The sequence below is a fragment of the Podarcis vaucheri genome (assembly GCF_965113315.1).
Source record: "Podarcis vaucheri genome assembly, chromosome: 4".
Lineage (NCBI taxonomy): Eukaryota > Metazoa > Chordata > Lepidosauria > Squamata > Lacertidae > Podarcis > Podarcis vaucheri.
Window position 1 is genome coordinate 2,156,462 of NC_138762.1, and position 21,822 is coordinate 2,178,283.

The window sequence follows — 21,822 nt, forward strand, 5'->3', positions numbered from 1 at the left end:
TTCTGGATGTTCTCCATCCTGTTTGGAGCCCCTTGGGAGTATCCAGACGAAAGTCTCTCTCACCTGCTTTCTCTCTGCCTGCTCTCTCTCCTCTGCCTGACTCAGGAGGAAACCTTCGGCCAGGGCCACCGCCTGGGAACTGGTCTCCGCTCCACAGTCCCTTACCCAGGTCTCCATCTCTGGTGGAAGGACAGCCAGGAACTGCTCCAAGTTCACCAGGTCAAGCATCTCAGCTTTCGTGTGCTTTTCTGGCTCCAGCCACTGATGATCAAGGTGGTAGAGTTGGCTGCAAACCTCTCGGGGTCCTTTGGCCTCCTGGAAGCAGAACTGCCTCAACTGCTGGCTCTGCACCTCTGAGCAGAGGGCGTCCTCCTCACCCAGGATCTTCTGCACAGAGTTTTCCAAGAATCCCCCACTGCTCCCAGTTTGGATGGCATGGCCTCTTCCTGCTCTAGGACCAGCTGTGTCTCGCTCATCCATCTGTGCTCTCAGGAAGCCTCTGAGAGATGGGAAGGAACCCTTTGGTCTTCTGCCAAGTTCTGTCTGTCTGAATGAGAAGCTCTAGCAAATCCTACAAAGCAAATACATTGTTCTGTTACAAAAGTTGTACAGCATCAGGAGAAGAAAAGGTTTCCCTGAGCAAGCATGGATGAGTCTTGCTGGGAACCAGGGTAGGACTGCACCACAGCCCAGACTCTGAGCTATCTTTCTAAAAAGGAGGAGGAGGAGGAGATGTAGGCCTCTAGAAGGGAGATTGTGGAAATGTGGAGGCAAGCGAAGAGATTAATGCGAGGCGAATCAGCCTGGTTGCTCCTTCCTTCCAGTCAATGCATGAAGTCAGAACTGATTGACAAGGGAGTCATTGGTGCCTCATGAAAAATGACTAGGTGTGTTGAATCTGAATCTCCTTTCTTGTAGCTTGAAGCCATGGGTTGGAATCCTGCGCCCAGGTGACATGGCTCTCCTAAAGGCAGGCCTCACTGTAGACTGCCTTTGTTGATCTAAAAGCAGCCTTTGATACAGTCTCCAGAACCAGACTCTCGGACATACTACAGGGTACCTACATAGAATTAAGAGCTTCTGCTCTTAATTCAGGCACTGCGCGCAAACACGGCTCTTAGAGTCAGGACCCTATTAAAACCTCTAAAGGAGTCAGGCAAGGGTGCCTATTGGCCCTGCTACTATTCAATTTCTATCTAAATAATTTAGTATCTGCACTCCATGACTCAGAACTCCACCCTCCGAAGCTTTCGGTCCTGCTATATGTCGACGATGCAGTAATTTTATCTAGAACCCCCATTGGACTCATACTGTGAATTTGAATGTCTCAAAATCAACTATCAAAAGACCAAGGTACTCGCTTTTGGGGCAAAACCAAAGCTTAGAAGCTGGGAACTCCAAGGCCATAAATAGAACTAGTCACAAACTATAAGTATCTAGGAAAGGTGGTACAGGCCTCAGGAGCCAACAAACTACACATAAACTCCATCGGGAGTTCAGCGGAAAAACCCGCAAATTGTATCCTTAAATTTTTCAGAGCACAAGGGGGCTTCTTCGTTCCCGCAGCTCTAAAACTATACAAGGCCAAAACTTTGGCACAACTCCTTTATGGTTCCTTTTTGCCCCCGCCTTCCTCGGCTTCCTCCCCCCTTGAGAGCTCTCACTTCTTAGAGCTCTCACTGGCTTCATTATTACCAAATAATGGAAGCATATAATTTGGATTTAAAAAATGGCTTCCAGGTGGAAAAATCAAAATTGGAAACAGAACTGTTACATCCCAAAATTAAGAACTTGTCAAGAATGTATAACTTGCTGTTGAAATGGAATACCCAGGATGAAATGGTGAACTCAGCTATGATTAAATGGGCACAAGATGTTGGACATAATATTATGATGGCTCACTGGGAACAGTTATGGACCACAGGTGTGAAGTTTACGGGATGTAATGGCTTAACAGAAAATATAATGAAAATGATCTACAGGTGGTACATGACACCAGTCAAGCTTGCAAAAATTTATCATTTGCCCAATAATAAATGTTGGAAATGCAAAGAGACTGAAGGTACATTCTTTCACCTTCGGTGGACATGCCCAAGGATTAAGGCTTTCTGGGAGATGATCTATAATGAAATGAAAAAGGTATTTAAATATAGCCAGTGTGGTGTAGTGGTTAAGAGCGGTAGTCTTGTAATCTGGTGAACTGAGTTCGAGTCTCCGCTCCTCCATATGCAGCTGCTGGGTGACCTTGGGCTAGTCACACTTCTTTGAAGTCTCTCAGCCCCACTCACCTCACAGAGTGCTTGTTGTGGGGGAGGAAGGGAAAGGAGAATGTTAGCCGCTTTGAGACTCCTGAAGGGGAGTGAAAGGCGGGATATCAAATCCAAACTCTTCTTATTATTATTATACCTTTCTGAAGAAGCCAGAGGCCTTTCTCCTGGGCATGGTGCCAAAGAAGGGTAGAACTTTCTTTATGTACGCTACAACAGCAGCACGACTACTTATTGCAAAGTACTGGAAGACACAAGATCTACCCACCTGGGAAGAATGGCAGATGAAGGTGATGGACTATATGCAACTGGCGGAAATGACTGGCAGAATCCGAGACCAGGGAGAAGAGTTGGTGGAGGAAGATTGGAAGAAATTTAAAGACTATCTACAGAAACATTGTAAAATTAATGAATGTTAGAAGGATGTTGGAATGAAGCTATGTGGTTTTAGCAGAAATGTTATAAAGGTTTAGGAAAAAACAGACTGTTAATTGGTGAAAGGAGGGAAAGTTAAGTTATATTATATTAAGATAAATTACAGGACAAAAAGTGGAAGAGATGGAAAGGATTTGCTGAAATAGCTAACTGAACTAGAATACAAAAAAGGGAGGTGTGAGGAGGTCAAGGAAATAAGCAAATGAAAGATAAGTTATGGGAAGCGTCAGGGAACTGCCATCGGAGCAAAGAGTGGAGGTAAGGCTCCCCAACGATGCGGGAGAAGGGACCAGCAGAGGGAGAGAGAACACTTCCGTTGGGGAAGGAAATCAGCGGGACACCTGGGAGAAAGGGGAGCAGGGAAGGACTTTGGAGAGATGGCTCCAAGACTCTTCCACAGAGACCAGCGGGGAGAGTCCAGGACCTCCGCTGGCCACGCCCACTCTTCGCTGCAGACATCCGCGCAGGGAGGCTAGGCGGAGACTTGGCGTCAAGGAATTTTTATGTTGGAAGAAGTTCAGGAAACGCCCACTGACGGATTCTGCCAGTGACTGACACAGCCACGGAGAAAGGGCTGTTCAGCCAGGGAAAGTTTTAGCCAGGGAACGTTGCCATAGAGCGGGGGGTCGGCAACCTGCGGCTCCAGAGCCGCATGCGGCTCTTTAAAGCCTTTGCTGCGGCTCTGGGGCGGAGGCGCGGGGCGGGGGCGAGGGGAGGGCGCGAGGGGAGGGCGTGAGGGAAGGAAGCGAGGGCGCGAGGGAAGGAGGCGAGGGGCGGGGCCGAGGGGAGGGCGCGAGGGAAGGAGGCGAGGGCGCGAGGGAAGGAGGCGAGGGGCGGGGCCGAGGGGAGGGCGCGAGGGAAGGAGGCGAGGGCGCGAGGGAAGGAGGCGAGGGGCGGGGTCGAGGGGAGGGCGCGAGGGAAGGAGGCGAGGGCGCGAGGGAAGGAGGCGAGGGGCGGGGTCGAGGGGAGGGCGCGAGGGAAGGAGGCGAGGGGCGGGGTCGAGGGGAGGGCACGAGGGAAGGAGGCGAGGGGCGGGGTCGAGGGGAGGGCGCGAGGGAAGGAGGCGAGGGGCGGGGTCGAGGGGAGGGCGCGAGGGAAGGAGGCGAGGGGCGGGGTCGAGGGGAGGGCGCGAGGGAAGGAGGCGAGGGGCGGGGTCGAGGGGAGGGCGCGAGGGAAGGAGGCGAGGGGCGGGCGTGAGGGAAGGAGGCGAGGGGCGGGGTCGAGGGGAGGGCGCGAGGGAAGGAGGCGAGGGTGCGAGGGAAGGAGGCGAGGGGCGGGGTCGAGGGGAGGGCGCGAGGGAAGGAGGCGAGGGGCAGGGTCGAGGGGAGGGCGCGAGGGAAGGAGGCGAGGGGCGGGGTCGAGGGGAGGGCGCAAGGGAAGGAGGCAAGGGGCGGGGTCGAGGGGAGGGCGCGAGGGAAGGAGGCGAGGGGCGGGGTCGAGGGGAGGGCACGAGGGAAGGAGGCGAGGGGCGGGGTCGAGGGGAGGGCGCGAGGGAAGGAGGCGAGGGGCGGGGTTGAGGGGAGGGCGCGAGGGAAGGAGGCGAGGGGCGGGGTCGAGGGGAGGGCGCGAGGGAAGGAGGCGAGGGTGCGAGGGAAGGAGGCGAGGGGCGGGGTCGAGGGGAGGGCGCGAGGGAAGGAGGCGAGGGGCAGGGTCGAGGGGAGGGCGCGAGGGAAGGAGGCGAGGGGCGGGGTCGAGGGGAGGGCGCGAGGGAAGGAGGCGAGGGGCGGGGTCGAGGGGAGGGCGCGAGGGAAGGAGGCGAGGGGCGGGCGTGAGGGGAGGAGGAGGCGGAGGAGTTAGTTGCCTGAAGCCACTGTTCAAAACTGGTCACTGTTTTGAAGGGGAGTGAAGAACACACACTCCAAAAAAGGTAACTTGTTAATTTAATGTTTATTATGTTTACTGATTTGTGCTTTGTGACTGTTTGAGGTGGGGTTTTTTTCTTGGGAGGCTGGGCGGCGCGAAGAGAGGGAGGCTTGTGGTAGCGTCGGGGCTTGTCTCTAGCAAAGTAAGTCCTCGCTATTTGGTCACATGCGTAGCATTGTGGCTTCGGAGCTCCAACACTTGCTTTGCCGGCTGCTTTCAAAAGCGTCGGTATCAGCTGTGCTGTTGCTGGGTAACCGGATCGTCCCAGCAGCCATCTTATCTGCCCATGTGGTCTTCTGAGGTGGCCGCCATCTTACTATAGGAAATTCCACGTGGGAGTTAGTTGCCTGAAGCCCCTTTTTAAACTTAAGCAGGGGGAAGTTTGGTGAATTGTTTTCCTTAACGTTATGCAACAGCTTATTGCTGGTCTTTGTCGTCCCGCCTTTGTAAGCAGGCTGCATTGAAAGGGGGCATATACACTGGTCACTGTTTTGAAGGGGAGTGAAGAACACACACTCAAAAAAAGGAAACTTGTTAATTTAATGTTTATTTATATGAGGAGGAGTAATTCTGAGGGGTCAAACAAAGAAATAATAAAAAGTGTCAAAAAAGCTATTTTTATAATGATGAATGCCTCATTATTATATATTATTTACATGAGGCACTGATTATGATTTATGGTACACTGGGGCCCTGATTAATTTTCTATGGCATTTTGGGGCATTGGTTATTGGGCATAGCAAGTTGTGGTCGCGTGGAATTTGTGCTTTGTGACCTTTTGAAGTGGGGTTTTTTTCTTGGGAGGCTGGGCGGCGCGAAGAGAGGGATTATTTTTATAATGACGAGGATGACATTGGGCCCTCATTATTAATTATTATTTACATCAGGCACTGATTATGATTTATGGTTCACTGGGGCCCTGGTTAATTTTCTTTGGCATTTTGTGGCATTGATTATGCAGTCGCGGTCGCGTGGAATTCCACGTAGAGTTAGTTGCCTGAAGCCCCTTTTTAGTTGCTTGAAGCAGGGGAAAGTTTGGTGAAAGTTTGGTGAATTGCTGCCCAGGAGTGTGGTGGAGTCTCCTACTTTGGAGGTCTTTAAGCAGAGGCTTGACAACCATATCTCAGGAGTGCTCTGATGGTGTTTCCTGCTTGGCAGGGGGTTGGACTCGAGGGCCCTTGTGGTCTCTTCCACATATGTATGTGAGCAGGTCTTCTCCAACATGAACTATATTAAAAACAAACACCGATCACGCCTCACAGATGACAGCTTGCAAGCCTGTGTGAAAATGAAGGTGACGTCTTACAGCCCTGATGTGCAGGTACTGAGCACTGAGGTTCAGGAGCAAAAGTCCCATTAACCTGGTTACCTGGTTGTAAATTAAATATTTTAATTAGCTATTAATTTGTCCTTTTTTCTTGAGATTGACAGCTGACTGCACGATCCTGTATATATAGCATTAAGGCCAGAAACAATATATGCAGTGTTATATTTGTTTTAAATGTTGCAATGTTTTTGCGGCTCCCAGTTGTTGTTGTTTTTTTCGGAAACGGGTCCAAGCGGCTCTTTTTGTCTTAAAGGTTGCAGACCCCTGCCATAGAGCATCAGCACCCTCTACGCACAAGCAACCCCCAATTCCCTTTACAGGAAGGTTTGATGTGTTTTTTACTTGTTTCTACTTTTCTGCTTTTTTTCTGTTCCTTTTTTTCTTTTTTCTTATTGTGATGTGCTGTTTTGTTTTTGTTTAATATGGTGTTTTTCTTTTTTCTTTTTGTAACTTTTAAAACTTTAAAAAATATTACTTTTTTTAAAAAATAGACTTCTTAGAGCTCTCCTCCAAGTGCCCAGATGTGTCTCAAACGCATGGGTTAGATGAGAAACGGGGATGATGAGAGTGGAAGCTAGCATCTGCCTAACATCAATCTACGAATGGCTGACATTGAATCTGCTCCCCAGAGGGATAGTAGCCCCATTGATCCTCTGTGACCAATTCCAGTCAGGCTGGCAGACTGCAGTCCTGAACACCCACCGGAAACTGGGTTTTGCCCCTCCAGACCTTCTAAGTCTGGGCTTGGGCCAGGCAAAAGGAACGGTCAGGCAAAGAATATTAGACACCGAGAGACAACAGGACTGCGCAAGGTGCCCCGACCATAAAATTGGAGAAATCGAGAAATATATAGCTGCACCGGCAGAATATCTCTTCTTTCTCGCATCTAGAAATGCAAGAAGGGCCTTGACACTCGCCAGAAGCTCGGCTCTTCCCTCGCTGGTCCTGGATGGAGCCTCTAGAAAAGCCCCGTATGCTCAGAGACTTTTCACCTGCCCATTGGGAGAGATAGGAAGCCAAAACACTTGTTCTTTAGACGTCCCTTTTACGAAGAGGCACGTAGCAAGACCATTGATCCCCTGCTGGTGAGGCTCGCTGACCTCCCGCAAAAGCAAAAATTAGACCTTTTCCTGTTAGGCAAAGGTCAGAAGATGACCTGGATGGTCGCCAGATTCTGTGTAGAGATCTGTAGGCGCAGACCATCTCCCAACTCAAAATACTCCGTCATGAAAATCCCCAAACTCGGTTTCATGGGTGACTCTGACTCAACTCCCTGGGATAGTTTGTTGGTGTCCTTTGTTTTTAAATTTGTTGTTGTACATAAATTGCCTGTTTTACTTCTGTGACTGTACCCCCAAGTGTGTTTTATAAGCTGGTCTCTGACCGTAATAAATCATCTAATCTGACTCTCCTATCTCTTCTCCAACTCAACATACCCAGCTCCTCATAAATCTTGGCTTGATCTGCTTGGCTGGCCTCCTCTGCCAATAAGGAGAAAGAAAGAAGGGAAACAAAGGAAGAGGTTTGGGAGCAACCATTCACACGTGTTTCCTCTGTTGTTGCTGACCCGTGTCACACACAGCAGAAGTCCGACTGATAGCCTTATTTACAGAAGCGAGATTTCTATCTGCTAGATTTCCCAGGGGGCTCTGGAATAATTTATTTTCTGGAAGGGGGGGCAGTAACCTCCTCCCCTCCCCTCCCCCAAAAGATCTAAAGGAAGGAGACAGTTCCTGCCACCTCGCCCCTCCCTGGCAGGACCCCCTGCTCCCGGGGCTCCCCCCCCCCCACATGAGCCACCCTCCCCTCGGGCAGCCCCGGGACCCCCCCCCCTTCTCCCCATTCCACCCTCCTGGGGGGGGGGGGGAGAGGAGACTCACCAGATCCCAGGAGAGGACTGCCCTTCCCAAAGGAGTAAGCAGCGCCTGCATAGAATTGCAGGACATACAGCACTGTAGTTGCAAACCTCGCGCAACCCCGTCCCTCCCTGGCAGGACCCCCTCCTCCCTGGGGCTCCCCCCCCTCCCACATGAGCCACCCTCCCCTCGGGCAGCCCTGGGACCCCCCCCCTTCTCCCCATTCCACCCTCCTGGGGGGGGGGGAGAGGAGACTCACCAGATCCCAGGAGAGGACTGCCCTTCCCAAAGGAGTAAGCAGCGCCTGCATAGAATTGCAGGACATACAGCACTGTAGTTGCAAACCTCGCGCAACCCCGTCCCTCCCTGGCAGGACCCCCTCCTCCCTGGGGCTCCCCCCCCTCCCACATGAGCCACCCTCCCCTCGGGCAGCCCTGGGACCCCCCCCCTTCTCCCCATTCCACCCTCCTGGGGGGGGGGGAGAGGAGACTCACCAGATCCCAGGAGAGGACTGCCCTTCCCAAAGGAGTAAGCAGCGCCTGCATAGAATTGCAGGACATACAGCACTGTAGTTGCAAACCTCGCGCAACCCCGTCCCTCCCTGGCAGGACCCCCTCCTCCCTGGGGCTCCCCCCCCTCCCACATGAGCCACCCTCCCCTCGGGCAGCCCTGGGACCCCCCCCTTCTCCCCATTCCACCCTCCTGGGGGGGGGAGAGGAGACTCACCAGATCCCAGGAGAGGACTGCCCTTCCCAAAGGAGTAAGCAGCGCCTGCATAGAATTGCAGGACATACAGCACTGTAGTTGCAAACCTCGCGCAACCCCGTCCCTCCCTGGCAGGACCCCCTCCTCCCTGGGGCTCCCCCCCCTCCCACATGAGCCACCCTCCCCTCGGGCAGCCCTGGGACCCCCCCCTTCTCCCCATTCCACCCTCCTGGGGGGGGGAGAGGAGACTCACCAGATCCCAGGAGAGGACTGCCCTTCCCAAAGGAGTAAGCAGCGCCTGCATAGAATTGCAGGACATACAGCACTGTAGTTGCAAACCTCGCGCAACCCCGTCCCTCCCTGGCAGGACCCCCTCCTCCCTGGGGCTCCCCCCCCTCCCACATGAGCCACCCTCCCCTCGGGCAGCCCTGGGACCCCCCCCCCTTCTCCCCACTGCACCCTCCTGGGGGGGGGGAGGAAGAGACTCACCAGATCCCCGTGGAAGAGAGCAAGGCAGCCTTTGCAGCAGAGGAAAGCAAACCCCCCCCCCCTTGCAGGAAGGGGAGGGAGGGGCTTTTCCTCTGGAGGACCTGGCCCCCCTTCCTTCCTGTCCCCTCTAGGAATGCAGCTCAGTTCCTTTTAACCCTTGCAAAGCCGAGTCCACCCTGCTCAGTCCTCTCTGCCTTTTCTCTCCTGCATTGCACACAGTGGCGTAGCGTGGGTTGTCAGCACCCGGGGCAAGGCAAGTAATTTGCGCCCCCTAACCCGTGGATTTGCGCCCCCTAACCCTAACCCCCGGATGTTGCGCCCGGCCCCCCCTGCACCCCCACGCTACGCCACTGCTAAGGGGACAAGGAACACGCGTGGGGTGGGTGAAGAAGGATGTGGCTAATAAGGGGAAAAGGAGCTCGCATGGGGTGGGTGGAGAAGGAGCTTTTCGGAGAGCTGAGGGGGGAGGGAAAGAGCACTGTTGCTTTAAAGGAGCCAACCGGACAGCAGCCACTTACAGCAGTGTAAGCAGCTCCTTTCCTCTCCCGCTTTGCTGCTTTACACAGCTAATGGTGAATCCCCTGCAACCCAAGTCCTGCTCAGCGGATCAGCTGAGACGCTGGGAGAATCGTAATTTCCCCCTCTCCCTCATCCCGTGCCCTCCTGTCCCCAGCAGCCTTTTAAAAAACTTTTTTACTGGTTTTCACTGCGCTCGTGGCTCAGAGCCCTCCTGTGCCCTGCCATCCCTCTGCAGCCTCATTGCTCCGTTTAGAGAGCGCACGGACCTTGGCTAGCTGAGGCTGCAGCAGCTGTTGCTGGCTACGCGGCGCTTTTCCCGGCTCGGCTCGCTATGGCTCCCGTCTGTCCCTCCTCGCGTGTAAGCGGCTGCTGCCCGCTTTGCTGCCATGGCTCTCCTTCCCTCCCTCCTCCTCAGCTCCACCCCCTCCTCCTGGCTGTAAAGCAAGCATGAGTGCATTCGCTCTGTAACACGCACAGGCATTTTCCCTTCCTTTCTAGGAGCAAAAAAGTGTGTGTTTTGGAGCGAAAGTTAGGGTAATTCCCAGCAAGCAATTAGCAGGCTCGCTCCACCTCCTGCTCCTCCCGGCTTTGCTGCTGCTGCTGCGCAGCTCTTTTCCTCCACCTACTGCGCGCTGCGCCTTGGAGAGGTTCCCGCTTCCTCGAGGGGGGCCGGCCAAACGCGCCCCCCAAAATGTTGCGCCCGGTGCGGCCGGCACCCCTGGCACCCCCCACGCTACGCCACTGATTGCACAATCCCAGAGATGCTCATTTTGAGGGGACGCTCTTGCTTGGTCTGTGATCCGCTCCCTCCCTTGGCCAGAAACTGGAGGAAGAGGTTGCAGGGAAAAGGGGGTTGCAGGAAGCAAGGAACCTCCTCCTAGACTGGGAGGGAGCCCCAAGGGTCATCTATTCCAGCCCCCCTGCAAGGCAGGAATCTCAGCCAAAGCATCCAGCCTCTGCTTAAAAACCTCCAAGGGAGGAGAGTCCGCCATCTCCCAAGGGATTCTGCTGCTCTTCCCGTCAGAAGGTTCTTCCTGCTCTTTAGGCAGCAGAAACTGCTTTCTGGTCCTCTGGGTCCCTTCTTCTGGGTGCTCCCTCCCCTCTAGGGCAGGAGAAAAGAAGCTGGCTCCCTCTTCCATGGGTCAGCCCCCCAGAGATTGAGAGGTGGCTCTCAGGTCTCCATCCAGGCAGGTCTCAGCTGAGGGAGGAACAGGAAGACACGCTGTTCATGCCTCTCCTGGGACTACACATGGCTGAGCTGCAAAATGCAGGAAAGGGCACATTTTGAAGGCTTTTGGGTACGTTTTGTTAATGGAGAAATCTGAGGGTTCCCTTGGACAAAAAACAAGGACACCAGCCAGGAATACCGGAGCAAAACAGCAGCCAGTAGGCTTGGTCTTTCTTGAAGACCCTGCCCCATTGTTCTCCTTGCCTTCCACCAAACACGCATGGAGTGTAACAAAATAGATATTTACATTTCCCTGTTTCCCAGCGAAGTCAATCACACCCTTTTGTCTTCGTCTGGGTTTGTTATTTCTGGAATGGCAACCTGTCCAGCACTCAGGTATCAGGAGGCCAGGGATTATCCCTCAGGCAGAGGGGCTGCTGCGTAGCTGAGCTCACATGTCTAAATGAATTTCTGAAGTTTTCCCAGTGAGCCAGTACATAGATACATTTATCAGTGAATTCTTACATTTGGTATAGTGCAGAATATAGGAAGAAACTGTGATTAATTGTTTTGTTGGGACCAGTCAAAAAAGTCACAAAAGTGATGGTGCTGATTTTGGTAGTGGGCTGCATGTGCATGATATCTGCTGCAGGGGCAACCCCCCCCCCCAACCTATACATAAATTCCTGCAACATTTTGCCTTCCAATGTCCGGCTATACCTCTTGGCTCATCCTCCAAACTTTGCGGGGGGGGGGGGCTGTGTTCCCCCTCCCAAAGCAGGGACACACACTTAGCACCTGAAAGCTGTACCACCTCATTGCTGCTGCCGGGGGTGAGAGGGTTTATATAGTGGCGGGTGATGCCCTTTTGGAATATTTGGCCAATTAAGTGAGGCGGGGAATCCCTCAAGGGACGGAGCAGCAGCTGATTTGCTACCTGTGCTATGACACCCTCCTCTCAGCTGAGCAGGCGCCCTGGGGGGACCTCAGAGGGGAGGTCTGGTGGCAGGAATCTGAGCATCCTGGACCCTGCCCCATGGTTCCCCTTGCCCTCCACCAAACACCCATTGAGTGTAACAAAAGAGATTGCTGGAGGCAGGGGTGGGACCTGATGGCCCTGAATATCTGGATTGGCTAAGCAGATGAAATGGGCAGAAGCATCTCAGACAGTGGGAAAGGCAGCCATATCGACTATGGCAGGCATAGGCAAACTTGCCCCTCCAGATGTTTAGCGACTACAATTCCCATCATTCCTGACCACTGGTACTGTTAACTAGGGATAATGGGAGTTGTAGTCTCAAAGCATCTGGAGGGCCGAGTTTGGGGATGCCTGCACTATGGGTTGTGGACTCTCCATCTTTGGCGGTCTTCACATACCTGTCAACTGTCCTGCTTTGAGTGGGACTTCCTGCAATTCCAGAAGCCACCCTGACTTCTGATTGGCTCCCAAGGTGTCCTGTTTTGGCTCCCGTGAAACTGTGGCCCCAAAAGACGCCCATTTTGGGGGGTCCTTGCTCTCGCGTGAGTTACGTGACTCATTCAGGAGCGTGGCCCCAGAAGTCGCCGGTCCCAATTTCCCTCTGCAACATGTTGGAGGGCAGGCAGAGTTTGGGAGGACCACTCTCTTCATATTCTATGGCTGTGGGTGACAGGAGAAAGAGTGGACCATGTCAGAATCTTCGGGGGGCCAGCAGAGGAGCCTCCCTTGGATGAATCACCACAGCCCCTTAGTGGCCGTAAAAGCAGGTGAGCAGTGAGTCTCCACTCAAGTTTTAAAAGGAGTGCTGCATTCCTCGGCTGTCTCACAGGATGCTTTTTATTATGTTTTTATCATTGTTGTTCTGTATTGTGCTTTTAATGTTGTACTCCGCCCTGGGATATTCTGATAAAGGGGGTATATAAATTGAATAAATACTATTATTATTATTATTATTATTATTATTATTATTATTATTATTATTATTTCCCCGCATTCTGGAGTGCCAAGTCTTTTTGAGAGAACTGCTGTGGAGCTGAGATGAAGGAGACCACATCCTCTCCACCCAGCAGAGGTGTGGAACTCCAGGAAGACACAACACGAAAGACAGTGCGCTATTTTATTATTATTTTTTATAACTCCTGCTTATGTTATATGATGTATTGTAATTTTCATAAAATGTATAGACTGCTTGATTGTAAAAACAAACACAAACACTTTCAAAATGTTTTTTAAAAATATTTTTATTAGTAATTTCAACATAACATTTTATCAAAAAACGTATCATCCTTAAATTTCCCCCCTTATTTTTCCCCTCTCCAAAAAAACCTGACCCACCCTCCCCTCCCCCTCAGCCTTCCCTCAGCTCCCCTCTCTGGTTTATCAACTTATGTTATTTTCTGCATGTTACAATACTGTACAGATTTTTAATTTTCTATCTAAATGTTATCGATAAAAAGTTTGTAAATGTTTATTCAAAACCTGCCAAGGAGTCCAGTTTATTTTGTTGCTTCTTTCTGTACTTTGCAAAGGGCTCCCATTCATCTTTAAAATCACAGTTATCCTTGTCTCTTTTGTTACACTTCCAACACATATTGGAGCTGGTTTTGTTCATTCTTCCTAACTGCACTGGTGTCATACACCATCTATACATCATATAATTTTCTTTCAGCAAGGAACACTCTGTGAATTTTAAATTGGTTTTCCATAACCTTTCCCAATCTTCCATCATAATATTATGACCTATATATTGTGCCCATTTAATCATAACTGATTTCACCTCTTCGTCTTTCGTCTCCCATTCTAACAGAATACCGTATGTGCCTTTCAGCAGTTGGAATCGAAGTCTCTCCTATATTTGTCAAAGGACTCTCTGAAATTCTGATCTTAGCCTGTATCTCCTTTTCGTGTATGTAAAGGAAATGCCCTCTGGGAATTCCCATTTATATCTCATGTCAGCTCTTCTGAGTGCTATTGTTAAATATCTATATTTGGTTCTTCTAAGTCTTAATTTGAGTGGAATCTCTCTAAAGATATCTACTTTCTGTCCAGAAACCACATGATTCTTTTCAAAAACTGTTCTGAAGGATTGCGTCCTTCACTCTTTTTGTTACTAGTGTTAATCAAACATCTCCTGGCTGCCTCCGTTCTCAATTTTCACACGATCTAATTCTGAAACAGCTCCCTGAAAGCCCATCCAACCAATCTTTGCTTTCTCCCAGCCATTCTGAAATTGTCTGTGTGACATATGTCTCCAAATTTGGCTCTAAATCAGATTCTGGAAGGCCTCTGTCAGGTGGACTTTAACTTATTACTTCAAGTAAATGTCACAGGATTAAACAAGGTACTACAGTGGTACCTTGCGTTACAAATGCTTCAGGTTACATACGCTTCAGGCTACAGACTCCGCTAACCCAGAAATAGTACCTCAGGTTAAGAACTTTGCTTCAGGATGAGAACAGAAATCGTGCTCCGGCGGCCCATTCGCTAAAGTGGTGCTTCAGGTTAAGAACAGTTTCAGGTTAAGACAGACGTCCAGAACAAATTAAGTACTTAACCCGAGGTACCACTGTACAGGCACAGCTTCTATTAAACTCCCTCCTCTTATACTCAGTTGTTACACTACAGGTATCCAGAATAAATGCTAAAAGGCTTAACTCTGTTCCTGCTGCTTCTCTCTCATTCCCTTCCTTAGTTATGACAGACAGCCCAGCTTCCTTCATGGCTTCTTACTTTGGTCTGTGAGCGAGGGGCCACTTTTCCTCGGTTCCCCTCTCTCTCAGCAGTCCCACTCCCAAGGTATTTTCCTTTGTATGCCAGACCCAGGGGATCATCTGAGTCCTTTTTACTGACTCAGAAATCTCCTTTTCCTAGAAAATCTCTCCCCTCCCGAATGGAAGGAGACCCCAGAAGAAGAGTCTTCCCACAGCTTCTCCTTCCAGATTAAGTCCCGTCTGAACACTCTCTCCAGACCCTCAACATGGTCTTCCTATCTCAGCTACCACTGTTAATAGAGGATGAGCTGCCTCACTTCATGAAATTAAAACCTCGCTCCTTCAAAGTATTAGAGTTCAAAGACTGTGATAAAAATGAAAGAAGAGCAAAGGCAGAAAAATATCGTGGTTCTCAAATGATGGATAACATAGGTTATTACAGGAGAAAGAAAATAAAATGATAATTATTAGTATTATTTATTATTCATACCCTGCCCATCTGGCTGGGCTTCCCCAGCCACTCTGGGCGGCTTCAAAAAAAAAATTAAAATACTAACACATCAAACATTAAAAGCTTCCCTAAGCAGTGCTGCCTTCAGATGTCTTCTAAAAGTCTGGTAGTTATTGTTCTCTTTGACATCTGGTGGGAGGGCGTTCCACATGGAGGGCGCCACTACCGAGAAGGCCCTCTTGCTGGTTCCCTGTAACTTAGCTTCTCGCAGTGAGGAAACCTCCAGAAGGCCCTCGGTGCTGGACCTCAGTGTCTGGGTAGAACTTCAAAGGTAGCCCATTGTAGAGCGCATTGCTGTAGTGCAAGCGGGAGATGAGCAGAGCATGCACCAATCTGGTGAGGCAGTCCACAGGCAGATAGGGTCTCGGCCTGCATACCAGATGGAGCTGGTAAACAGCTGCCCTGGACACAGATTTTTCAGGGGCACAGTTACCCCATTCAGGACCAGGGAATCCTCCACACCTGCCCGCCTCCTGTCCCCCCAAAACAGTACTTCTGTCTTGTCAGGATTCAACCTCAATCTGTTAGCCACCATCCATCCTCCAACCGCCTCCAGACACTCACACAGGACATTCACCACCTTCGCTGGTTCTGATTTGAAAGAGAGGTAGAGCTGGGTATCTTCCGCATACTGATGAACACACAGCCCAAACCCCCTGATGATCTCTCCCAGCGACTGCATGTAAATGTTGAAAAGCATGGGGGAGAGGACGGAACCCTCAGGCACCCCACAAGTGAAGGCCCAGGGGTCTGAACACTCATCCCCCACCACCACTTTCTGAACTCAGCACAGTGGGAAGTAGCGGAACCACTGTATGACAGTGCCCCTAGCTTCCAGCCCCTCAAGACGGTCCAGAAGGATGTTATGGTCGATGGTATCAAACGCCGCTGAGAGATCCAGCAGAACTAGGAAACAGCTCTCACCTTTGTCCCCTAGCCCGCCAGAGATCATCAACCAGTGCGACCAAGGCAATTTCAGTCCCATGATGAGGCCTGAATCCCGACTGGAAGGGATCCAAATGGTCCGCTTCCTCCAGGCGTGCCTGGAGTTGTTCAGAAAGCACTCACTCAATCACCTAGCCCAAAAATGGAGGTCTGGGAAGGCTCCCTCACGGAGGGAAGCATTCACCACCCCACGAAGCCCATCGCCCAGCCCTTCCCGCCTAGCTTCATCCTCGGGGGTAACAGATGGGAATTACTCCCACACAACTTGACTACACAGGTCTCTAGCACTCCCCACCCTGCTTCCACGGTGGAATCTACGTCTTCTCTAATCTGAGCGACTTTGTCTGCAAAAAACTTGGCAAAATCATTGCAGATCATGTGGCCTGTACTGGGCCCTAATGGAGCAGGTGGTTCTGCTGGGACGGGACGATATGGGATTGGGGGGGCAACTCCCATCTCTTGCAGGGGTGCAATTAGTGCCAGCACCGTCCGGTAAGAGTTTGGGTGTAATCTTCGATAACTCCCTTTCCATGGGGGTGCAGATTGCAGCTATAACAAGGCGGCATTTTTCCATCTCCGCCAAGCTAAGCAGTTGGCTCCTTATCTCTCTCGCCCTGACCTAGCCACTGTGATCCACGCGACGGTCACCTCCAGACTGGATTATTGTAACTCGCTCTACGTGGGGCTGCCCTTGAGACTGACCCAGAAACTCCAGCGGGTGCAGAATGCTGCAGTGAGACTCCTTACAGGGTCTTCGCTGCGAGATCACATTCATCCGGTACTATACCAGCTGTACTGGCTCCCGGTGGAGTACAGGATCAGGTCTAAGGTGCTGGTTTTAACCTTTAAAACCCTATACGGCCTAGGACCCTCGTACCTACGGGACCGCCTCTCCTGGTATGCCCCACAGAGAAACTTACGGTCTTCAAATAAAAACATCTTGAAGGTCCCAGGCCACAGAGAAGTTAGGCTGGCCTCAACTAGAGCCAGGGCTTTTTCGGCTGTGGCTCCGATCTGGTGGAACACTCTGTCACAAGAGACTAGGGCCCTGTGGGACTTGACATCTTTCCGCAGGGCCTGCAAGACAGAGCTGTTCCACCAGGCCTTTGGCCAGGGCACAGCCTGACTCCCTCCCTCGGCAATCTTCGCGGAGCTCTGGCCCAATGGTTGCCAGTGGCTTGATTTGAATTAATTTTATAATGAATGATCTTAGAGTGTTGTTTGTGCTGTACATTTGTACTGTTTTATTGTTGTTAGCCACCCTGAGCCCGGCTTCGGCTGGGGAGGGCTGGATATAAATAAAAAATATTATTATTATTATTATTATTATTATTATTATTATTATTATTAAATTGCAAATCACCTGAGTCTCCTGCTGCTGTTTTCCGCAGATGTAATAGAGGCGGTGAAGAAAGTCTTCTTCACCGTCGCTCTCACCATTTGGAAGGCTCGACATTGAGCTCTAACCCGTGTCCGCTCAGCTTCAGAATGGGTTATCCACCACCGGCGCTCTAGCTGTCTCAGTGATTGTTTCCTTGCCCTCCGATCCGTGGAAAACCATGGGGCTGTCTGGGCTCCATGCAATCAGAGAGGGCGCTTCGGAGCCAAACAGTCAATAGCCCAGGTTAACTCCACATGTCAGCGGGCCACCAGGAATCAGCTGAAAGGCCATCAACATGGGATAAAACATCCCCTACTGCTCTCAGGAAACCATTTGGATCCATTAAGGGGCGGACCATCTGAATCGGTCCCACCTCCCTGCAGGAGGGGAAGGTTCACAGAGAAGTCCAGTTGCACCAGGAAGTGATCTGACCGTGGCACTTCTTTAGTTTTGCTTTTACTTAGTGTCAGATCACCAACATCCATAGGGGTGAACACCAGGTCTAAGGCATGTCCACGGCTATGGGTTGGGCCAAACATATTCAGGGAAAGCCCCATGGAGGTCATGCTTTCCACAAAGTCCCAAGCGACCCCTGGTAATAATAATAATAATAATAATAATAATAATAATAATAAATTTTATTTATATCCTGCCCTCCCCGGCCGAAGCCGGGCTCAGGGCGGCTAACAATAATAATAATAATAATAAATTTTATTTATATCCCGCCCTCCCCAGCCGAAGCCGGACTCAGGGCGGCTAACAACACTAAAATAGTGCAACATTATAAAAACATCATAAGAATTAATTAAAATCAAAAATTGATGGCAACCATAAACTAAAGTATTGTAAAGATTGCCAAAGGAGGGAGTCAGGCTGTGCCCTAACCAAAGGCCTGGTGGAACAGCTCTGTCTTGCAGGCCCTGCGGAAAGATGTCAAGTCCTGCAGGGCCCTTGTCTCTTGTGACAGAGCGTTCCACCAGGTTGGAGCCGCAGCCGAAAAAGCCCTGGCTCTAGTTGAGGCCAGCCTAACCTCTCTGTGGCCTGGGACCTTCAAGATGTTTTTATTTGAGGACCGTAAGTTCCTCTGTGGGGCATACCAGGAGAGGCGGTCCCGTAGATACGAGGGTCCTAGGCCGTATAGGGCTTTGAAGGTTAAAACCAGCACCTTAAACCTGATCCTGTACTCCACCGGGAGCCAGTGCAGCTGGTATAGCACCGGATGAATGTGATCCCGCAGCGAAGACCCCGTAAAGAGTCTCGCTGCGGCATTCTGCACCCGCTGGAGTTTCTGGGTCAGTCTTAAGGGCAGCCCCACGTAGAGCGAGTTACAATAATCCAGTCTGGAGGTGACCGTCGCGTGGATCACAGTGGCTAGGTCAGGGCGAGAGAGGTAAGGGGCCAACTGCTTAGCTTGGCGGAGATGAAAAAATGCCGCCTTTGTTATAGCTGCAATCTGCGCCTCCATGGAGAGGGAGGTATCGAAGATTACACCCAAACTCTTAACGGACGGTGCTGGCACTAATTGCACCCCCGCAAGAGATGGGAGTTGCCCCCTCAATCCCATATCGTCCCGTCCCAGCCAGAGGACCTCTGTCTTCGAAGGATTTAACTTCAACCGGCTCCCACGTAACCATCCAGCCACAGCTTCCAGACATCTGGTCAGTGTGTCTGGGGCCGAGTCAGGATGGCCATCCATCAACAGATAGAGTTGGGTGTCATCAGCATACTGATGGCAACCCAGCCCAAAACTCCGGACAAGCTGGGCGAGGGGGCGCATAAAGATGTTAAAAAGCATCGGGGAGAGAATCGCACCCTGAGGCACTCCACACACCAAGGAGTGGCACGATGACAATTCCCCCCCAAGCGCCACCCTCTGTCCCCGACCAGAGAGAAACGAGCGCAGCCATTGAAGGACTGTGCCCTGGATCCCCACGTCGGCGAGGCGGTGGTCCAGAAGTTCGTGATCGACCATGTCGAAAGCTGCTGACAGATCTAGAAGAATCAGCAGCCCCGACCCACCTCGATCCAGCTGTCTACGAAGATCATCTGTTAGGGTGACCAGAGCCGTCTCGGTCCCATGACCAGCGCGGAAGCCGGACTGGAATGGATCCAGAGCCGATGTTTCATCCAGAAACCTACCAAGCTGTTCAGCAACCGCTCTCTCAATCACCTTACCCAGGAATGGAAGATTCGAAACTGGGAGGTAATTAGATAGATCTAAGGGATCTAATGATGTTTTCTTTAAGAGCGGGCGCACCACTGCCTCCTTCAATTCCCCTGGGAATGTCCCGGTGCCAAGGGACAAATTGATGATATCCCCCAGGGGGGCCCGCACCTCGTCTGGACATGCTCTAATCAGCCAAGACGGGCACGGGTCGAGAGGACAAGTGGTGGGCTTTCCAGCTCGGAGGAGTCTGTCCACATCGGCTGGGGATATCCGGTCAAAGTGGTCCAATACTGGACCCGAGGACAGTCGAGGGGCCTCCAGTTCCTTTATTGTATCCAAATTGGCAGGGAGGTCATGGCGGAGCGACAGGATCTTCTCCGCAAAAAAGCTCGCAAATGCCTCACAGCTGTGTGTCGAATTGTTATTTAAATTTGGCTGTCCTTCGAGGGACGTTAAAGACCGAATTATACTGAATAATTGTGCCGGGCGAGAGCTAGCGGATGCAATGGAGGCCGAGAAGTAGGACTTCTTAGCGGCCTTCACTGCCATCTCGTAGGTTTTCATAAAAACCCTATAAGATGTTCTTGAGGCTCCATCACGGGCACCCCGCCATACTCGCTCTAGCCGTCTGAGGTCCCGCTTCATTTTCCGGAGCTCCTCAGTAAACCAGGGAGCCCGGTTTCTGCGGGGTCGCAGAGGGCGCTTAGGTGCGATCTCATTGATGGCTGCCAGGAGCTGGGTATTCCAGCCCTCAACAAGCTCAGTCAATGAGTCGCCAGGGGGAGAAAGGTCCCGCAAGGCTTGACGGAATCTATCAGGGTCCATCAGCCTCCGCGGGCGAGCCCAAATCAGCTCACCACCTAAGCAGGGTGGGGGTGGAACATCAATCCTGGCTTTCATAGCATAGTGATCAGACCATGGCACCTTCATCGAAGGAAACATGATCACATCTATACCGACGCCAAAAATCAGATCCAGCGTGTGGCCTGCTTGATGTGTGGGGCCCGAAACAAACTGGGAGAGCCCTAGTGTCGCCATGGAAGACACCAGGTCCAGAGCCTGTGAGGAGGGAGTGGCATCAGCATGGAAGTTGAAGTCTCCCAATACCAATAGGTTAGGGAACTCCAAGGCCCAGCCGGCCACCGCCTCCAGCAGGCCTGACAGGGTGGCTGCTGGTGCGCTAGGTGGCCGGTACACCAGCCAGACAGCCAAGCTCACCTCGGAGCCCCACACTAGGCCAACACATTCAATGCCGGGGATCGATGGCGGTGGTAGAGCCCTGAAAGAACAATCTTCCCGGATTAATAATGCCACCCCTCCCCCCCGGCCCACAGTCCGTGACTGGTGGAGGACGGAAAAACCCGGGGGCGCCATCTCTCGTAAGGTAACAGTATCCCCTTCGCGCACCCAGGTCTCCGTCACACAAGCCAGGTCGACCCCCTGCGAGATGATGAAATCTCGCAGGGTGGCGGTTTTGTTGCCTATAGACCTGGCATTGCACAACACCAGTGACGGAGGTGAGTAATCCTTTCTCACCCTACCCTCGTCTCTCGGGATGGGGCACAGATTGGAAGGGGTACGAGCATATCCGTATCTCGATCCCCTTCGCCTATGCCATCTGCCCCCACCGCCATACCTCCCTCGCCCCTCCACAGTAGGAATCCCAAGCCTCATACTCGCCTCCATTTACAAAATATAAAAGCAAACAACAAAAAATACACCAAAACAAAACCAATCCCCACCCCACTCAACAAACCATCCCACCCCAACCCACAATAAAACAAAACAAAATAAAAATACATGGATAAAAAACCACCGTTTCTGGTGATACAACAAAGTAAAAGAGTAAAAACACTTTTAAAACACTTTAAAATATATAACACGCTTAAACATTTGCTGCCACAGCAGCAGAGTCCTTAGAGTTGTGGCGGTGGTGAGTATGGGGCCCGCCCCCAGGCCCAAGGTGGAGAATGGGCTTGCAGGGCGAGTGGTCCTCCCCAAGACTCACTGGCAGAACAACAGCAGCGATGTCCCGAGGCCTCCTTGGAGCCTTATATGCTGAGGTGGAGTATGGGGCCCGCCCCCAGGCCCAAGGTGGAGAATGGGCTTGCAGGGGGAGCGGTCCTCCCCAAGACTCACCGGCAAAGCAGCAGCAGCGATGTCCCGAGGCCTCCTTGGAGCCTTATATGCTGAGGTGGAGTATAGGGGCCGCCCCCAGGCCCAAGGTGGAGAATGGGCTTGCAGGGGGAGCGGTCCTCCCCAAAACTCACCGGCAAAGTGGCAGCAGCGATGTCCCGAGGCCTCCTTGGAGCCTTATATGCTGAGGTGGAGTATGGGGCCCGCCCCCAGGCCCAAGGTGGAGAATGGGCTTGCAGGGGGAGCGGTCCTCCCCAAAACTCACCGGTAAAGCGGCAGCAGCGATGTCCCGAGGCCTCCTTGGAGCCTTATATGCTGAGGTGGAGTATGGGGCCCGCCCCCAGGCCCAAGGTGGAGAATGGG

The 21,822-nt window shown here is 51.9% G+C and overlaps 1 protein-coding gene across 8 annotated transcripts in view; it reads right to left on the reverse strand.

The window, feature by feature from the left end:
* LOC309530388 (uncharacterized protein) overlaps positions 1-21,822 on the reverse strand; it is a 51,744-nt gene that overhangs the window by 8,918 nt on the left and 21,004 nt on the right. The window contains exons 1-4 of one of the 8 annotated variants that reach the window (XM_082219322.1): positions 8,943-9,129; positions 8,707-8,751; positions 7,329-7,373; positions 64-571 (exon numbers count right to left, since the gene is read on the reverse strand). In XM_082219322.1, the coding sequence (XP_082075448.1) occupies positions 64-480 (417 nt within the window). In that variant the 5' untranslated portion in view covers positions 481-571; positions 7,329-7,373; positions 8,707-8,751; positions 8,943-9,129. The other 7 variants (XM_082219324.1, XM_082219323.1, XM_082219321.1 and 4 more) reach the window with 7 other exon arrangements.